The 6,184-nt window shown below is 58.5% G+C and overlaps 1 protein-coding gene across 1 annotated transcript; it reads right to left on the reverse strand.

The window, feature by feature from the left end:
- Positions 1–621: 621 nt before the first annotated feature.
- On the reverse strand, positions 622–4,577 carry ETH_00026195 (uncharacterized protein; the record flags this gene model as incomplete). Its single annotated transcript, XM_013379797.1, has 5 exons — positions 622–860; positions 1,308–1,885; positions 2,128–3,185; positions 3,575–3,825; positions 4,420–4,577. Coding segments are annotated over 5 exons (2,284 nt in total), but the record flags the coding sequence as incomplete, so codon positions are not given.
- Between the last annotated feature and the right edge of the window lie 1,607 nt (positions 4,578–6,184).

Below are 6,184 nucleotides of genomic sequence, written 5' to 3' on the forward strand. Positions count from 1 at the left end.
ATGCCACAATGCCCATGGCCTTCGATATTTCCTTTTTGTGTTTTCCCCAAAAAGGCATTAAGTAGCTGCGGCAGTAGGCCAGGGCCTCGCCCTCAGTGGAAGGCGACAGCAAAGTGAAGAACTGCAGCAGCAGCAGCAGCAGCAGTAGTGGCAGCAGTAGCAGTAGCAGCAGCAGCAGCAGCGAAGGAGATGTGAGATTGGCTTCAGGACGCACCAAATCTGAAGTAAACCAAGCAGTACGAGATTCCAGCAGCAGCGGAAGCAGCAGAAAAGGCAGCAGCAGCAAAGGTAGCAGCAACAAAAGTAGCAGCAGCAAAGACAGAGACCGCAACACTAGCACAGACAAGCACCACTACAGCTCCCCAACGCTGCTGCTGCTGATTTAGCTGCTATTGCTGCTGCTGCTGCTGCTGCTGCTCTTTGTTTCCTTTTATTTTCAAGCCGCCTGGAAAGAAGCGTCTCGAGGCCCTTGCTGCGTAGGGTGTAGGGTCTAGGGATTAGGGTTTGTGGTTTAGAGCTTGTTGAGGGTTTATTACCTTGAGTTTGTGCAGCATGAATTCAAGTCTTTCGTGTTTCTTTCTTGTCTTTTGACTTAAAGAATAAACCCAGCTAAGAGCGGCATCAACTCCCTGCTGCTTCCAGCAGCTGCTGCGGAAGCAGCAGCAGCCGCTTGTCTCTGCCGCTGCTGCTGCTGCGGCTGCGGCGGGCGTTTCGGCGCTCGGCGGCGACAGCTGCAGCAGCAGCTGCTCCTGCTGCTTCTTCTTTTGCTGCTCCTGCTGCAGCGCCTCTGCTTCTGTCGGTGGCAGGGCACCCCACCGCAGCAGCTGCTCTAGCCGAGCCTCTCGCAGCGAGTTCAGCACCTGCAGCAGCAGCAGTAGCAGCAGCAGTAGCAGCAGCAGCACGCGGAAAAAGAGGGCAGGAACAGCAGCAACAGCCACAGCAGCAGCAGCAGCAGCAGCAACAGCGCGAACGCCGAGCCTCCCTACAGGCCAGGAAAAAAAAATGAAGAAAGTAACACTGCCACGCAGCAGCAGCAGCATAAGCAGCAGCAGCAAACGCAGCAGCAGCCGCTGCAAATGCAGCAGCAGCATATGCAGCGGCAGCAAACGCAGCAGCAGCCGCTGTAAATGCAGCAGCATCAAATGGAACAGCAGCGTGGAAGTCTAACATGCAACTGCCCAGCTGCCACGCGCCAAGAAGCAGCAACAGCGCCAAGAAGCAGCAGCAGCACCTCCAGCAGCAAAGCGACTGGCCAGCAGCGGCAAACGCAGCAGTGGCAGCAGCAACAGCAGCAGCAGCTCCTGCACCCACGTAATGCATCCTTTTGTAGGCAGCAACTACTGCGCAGGGCAGCAGCTGTGGTGGGTGGGGCCTGCTGCTGCTGCTGCTGCTGTTGCTGCTGCTGCTGCTGCCTGTGCCACACCGCTCTCCACAGTGGAGACAGAAACAGTATCCGTTCGAGCAACGAGTCTCTACGCTGCTGCTGCTGCTGCTGCTGCTGCTGACAGCCTCTTGAGGGCTTGGCCCCTTGAGGGAATTAGAGAGCCCCGCTCCCGCCTCCTGTGGTGGACACTGTATCTGTTGTTGCTTTTGCTGCTGCTGCCGCTCTTGCTTTAGCTGGTGCTGCTGTTGCTCCTGCTGCTGCTGCTGCTGTTGCTCCTGCTGGTGGTGGTGGTGCTGCTGCTGTACATCCCCAAGGTGCTGCACCACCCGATCTAGATGCTGCAATTTCTTCTTCGGCGGGGGTTCACAATCGTCGCGATCAGGCTCCTCGCGGATCTGCTGCTGCTGCTGCTGCTTCTGCTGCTGCTCCGCCTCCTGCTTCTGCTGCTGCTGCCGCTGCTGCTGCGCTTTGGCAGCAGGCAGCTGCATGGCGAGCTCCTCACTGCACACATCGACGAGCAGCTGACAGAAAATGGTGCAGCAGCAGCAGCAGCACCTCAGTAGCAGAACCAGGAGCAGCAGCAGCAGTGACGTCAGAAGCAGCACAGAAGGCAGCAGCAGCAGCATCCCAACATGATCAACAGAAGCAGCACCAGCAGCAGGGACACCAGGTGCAGCGCAGACGGCAATAACCCTAGTAGTACAGGCAGCAGTAGCAGCTGCAGCAGCAGCAGCAACACTCACCATAAAAGATCGTAGAGAGCGAAGTGGCCCTGATGAAGGAAATGGAGCGCAAGAAGCTTGGCAATGATTAGCTGCGGGCCCCGGACCGCATTGTCCTTTGCTGCTGCTGCTGTTGCTGCTGTTGCTGCTGCTGCTGCTGGGGAACCTTCCTCCTCGCCGTGCTGCTGCTGCCACTGAAGCTGCTCCAGCTGCAGCAGCTGCTGCAGCTCCTGCCTTAGAGCCGCAAGCACCTGCTGCGGTAGGCGGGGGTCGGGGTGACTGTGCTGCTGCTGCAGCAGCTGGGCGAGCTGCTGGCGCCTCTGCTGCAGCAGCTGCTGCTGTTGCTGCTGCTGCCGCTGCTGCTGCTGCTGCTGCGCTGGCTGCGGCTCCGCCGTCTGCGCGAGCAGCGGCGTCAGCTGTTGCTGCACTGGAGGCAGGTGAGCAGCGGCAGCCGGCATGTCGTCTGCAAATGCTGCTGCTGCTTTCTTTATCAGCTGCAGCAGCAGCAAAAAGGGAGCTTCTTGGGCTTGGCCAATTGCTTCCTCCAAACCCAAAAGAGATATTTGCGCCCCCAGAGTCGTCATAGCTGTCTGCACAGCTGACTCAGACGCCTTTGCTGCTGCTGCTGTCGCTGCTGCTGCTGCTGCTGCTGCTTCTGACCCTTCCAGCGCTGCAGCTGGCGAGCTATTGGGCTGCTGCTGTTGCTGGCATTCCTTTCCCTGTTGCTGTTGTTGTTGTTGCTGCTGCTGTTGTTGCTGTGGCCGTTGCTCCTGCTGCTGCTCTTGCTGTTGTTGCTGCTCTTGCTGCTGCTGCTGGTCTTCCGGTTGCTGGTTTCGTTGTTGCTGCTGCTGCTGTCGTTGTTTCTGTTCCTGTTGTTGCTGCCGTTGCAGCTGCTGTTCCTGCTGCTGTCCCTTTTGTTGTTCCTGTTGTTGCTCTACAGCGGACGAAGCAGTTACTGTGCCGCTATGACTGCTGCTGCTGCTGCTGCTGTTGCTGCTGCTGCTGCTGCTGCTACCGCTGCTACCGCTGCTAACTCCCTTTGGTGCCCCCTGAGCTGCCTCTAAAATTCTTCTCGTGGCCTTCCAGCACCAACAGCACCAACAGCAGCAGCAGCAGCAGAAGCAACTCAAGAGTGCATATTGCTACGGAATTTGGGAAAGCAGCAGCAGCAACAGCAGCAGCAGCAGCAGTAACAGCAAAATTTGTAGCGACAGTAGCTGCAGCAGCTGCAGCAATTGCAGTATCCCCGACGGGCCCCCAAGCACTCCCACTACAGTGCGTGGAGCAGCAGCCGTGGCTACCAGCAGCCGCATCGAAAGCAGAAGCAGCAGCAGCAGCAGCAACAGCACCAACACGAGCAGCAGCTGCCCAGCACTCACTCTGCAGCGGTCGCCGCGCCCCCGCGGCAGCAGCAGCAGCAGCAGCAGCGGCAGCAGCAGCAGCAGCAGCAGAGCTCTGGTTCTTTTACCTTGAGAGCATCCACCAGCATGTCCAAAGTCCTTTCTAACTTTGCTGTTGCCTTCCGCTGCTTCTTGCAAACCAAACTTGCATCTCTGCTTAATAATTCATAAATGCTGCTGCCCTCAGGGGGGCCCCCCGGGGGCCCCCCGCCTCCCCCCCGGCCCCTGGAGTCGCACATGGCAGCAAAGGAGCGCTTCGACGCTCTGCTGCTGCTGCTGCTGCTGCTTCTCGAGGGAAAGGCGGCGGAGGCGAGGTGGCCTGCTTCCACAGCAGCAGCAGCGGCAGCAGCAAAGGCAGCAGCAGCCACAGACAGAACACAGCAGCGAACGCACCGTCAAAAGCGACGCCGCATGCAGCAGCAACGGCAGCAGCAACCGCCAGCACAGACCAGCAGCAGCTAACTGCAGCAACAAGCAGCTGCAGCAGGCCCCGCCAAGCACTGCAGCGGCAGCAGCAGCAGCAGCAGCAGCAGCAAGGGCAGCATGAGCAGCGGCAGCCAGAGTGACGTCAGCAACAGCCGCAGCGGCAGCAGGACCGATACGCCCAAAACAGCAACATTCGAGAGTTTGCTACTCTACATCAGGCAGTTGCTGCAGCAGCTGCGGCAGCAGCTGCTGCCAGTCCTTCTTCAGCTGCTGCTGCTGCTGCTGTTGCTGCTGCTTCATGCGCTGCAACTGCTACTCCTAAGCCGACAACTGGCACAGTAACTAGGCCAGGTGTCATACCTCTGGGTAAACGGTGGCAGCATCAGTGACGGCAGCAGCAGTGACAGCAGTAGCAGCAGGATTTGCTGCAGCAGCAGCAACAGCAATATTTGCAGCAGCACCAGCAGCAGAACAAGCAGCAACAGACCTGGCCTGTGCATGGCTTGAGGTGCCCCAGAGGGGAGTGGAGGTGAGGGACCTCTCCTGCCGAATTCGCTGCTGATGCTGTTGCTGCTGCTGGCTCTGTTGCTGCTGCTGCTGCCACCGCAGCAGCTGCTGTTGCTGCTGCTGCTGCAGCAGCAAGTGCTGCGGCAAAATTTGTAGCCAGGACCCTACCAGCCTCTTCGGCAGAGGCAATAGTGGACAGTAAACCGGTTCATGCTGCCGCAGCAGCAGTTGTTGCGGGCCCTCAGCCGCAGCAGCACGAGCAGCCGCTGCTGCTGCTGCAGCAGCAGCAGCAGGGCGGCTCGGCACCTCTACTTGTCAGGTGCCGCCGCAGCAGCAGAAGCTCTGGCCGCTACGCAACGGTATTTTGCTGCACCTGATAAACAGCAGCACCATCAGCAGCAGCAGCAACTGCCAATTCAGCAGCGGCAACAGCAGCAGCAGCTGCAACTGCCAATTTAGCAGCAGCAACTGACAATTCAGCAGCAGCAACAGCAGCACAGCAAATAACAGCAGAACACGACAAGGCAGAAGCACGAGACATAGTAGTAGCATAAGCAGCAGTGCAGCAGGAACCCCCAGCCGCAGCCCCAGCCACAGCACCAGTACTACAAGGAGCAGCAGCAAAAGCAGCAGCAGCAGCAGCACTTTCTGCAGCGGGAAACGGAGAACGTGTAGCAGCAGGAGCAGCAGCAGGGTCAGCAAAGAGGAAGTGCAGCGAAAAACACACCCAGTGTCTCCCGCTGCGCTGCTGTTGTTGTTGCTGCTGCTGCTCGTGCTGCTCGTGTCGCTGCTGTTGCTGCTGCTGCTGCTGCTGCTGCTGCTGTTGCTGCTGAAGTGTTGCTGCACTCCCTGGGTCCGAAGCCCAGCGTCTACAGACAAAGGCGGGCAGAGATATGGCGCGGGCCGGAGGCGGCTCCCGCGGGAGGGTTTAGGGTTTAGGGTTTAGGGTTTAGGGTTTAGGGTTTAGGGTTTAGGGTTTCGGGCTTAGGGCTTAGGGTCTACAATGGTGGTCGGCCGCCGAAACGCTGTGAGGGGAGGGACAAGAAGTGACAAAGAAGCTGCGGAAAACCCAATAGAGTGTGCGCTGGTGTTGCTGCTGCTGCTGCTGCCGCTGCTGCTGCTGCTGCTGCTGCTGCGACCGCTGCAGTCTGCAGTCGTCTCTAACGCAGCAGCAAAAGCTTTCAAAACGGATTAACAGACGAGAAAGGGCTCATCTGGAAAAAGCACAGAAAGGAGAACAAACGAGCAGCAATCTGCTGCTGCAGGGCAGCAGCAGGGCGGCCCTGTGGGGTTGGTTGCAGCAGCTGCTGCTGCTGCGGCACCGAGCTGCCGCTGCCAGACGCGCTCTTGTTCTTTTTGGTATTTAATTTGATATTTCTTAGCGTTATTTTGTCAAATATTCCGCTAGTTTGCTGCAGCAAGACGGGAAGGCCTGGGTGCAGCAGCAGCAGCAGCAGCAGCAGCACCATTGGTCCTTCTTACGCCGTGTCTGCTACCTCTGCTGCTTCAGGGGCGCAGCAGCAGCAAAACTGCGCGGAAATCAACAGCTGTCTAGACACCCCAACGCATAAAGACACTCAAACGAGTAGACACAAAACATTAAATATTAAATTCACTCCTGCTGCTGCAGCTGCTTGCTGCTGCTGCAGAGGCTGCTGTCAGTACACCCCGGCCGCCTGGGACCCTGCAGCTCCGCCGCTTAAAAGCTGGCTGCGGATTGCTTGCTGCAGCAGCAGCACAGCAGC

This window comes from Eimeria tenella, genomic scaffold, assembly GCF_000499545.2.
Source record: "Eimeria tenella Houghton genomic scaffold, Eth_scaff398, whole genome shotgun sequence".
NCBI lineage: Eukaryota > Apicomplexa > Conoidasida > Eucoccidiorida > Eimeriidae > Eimeria > Eimeria tenella.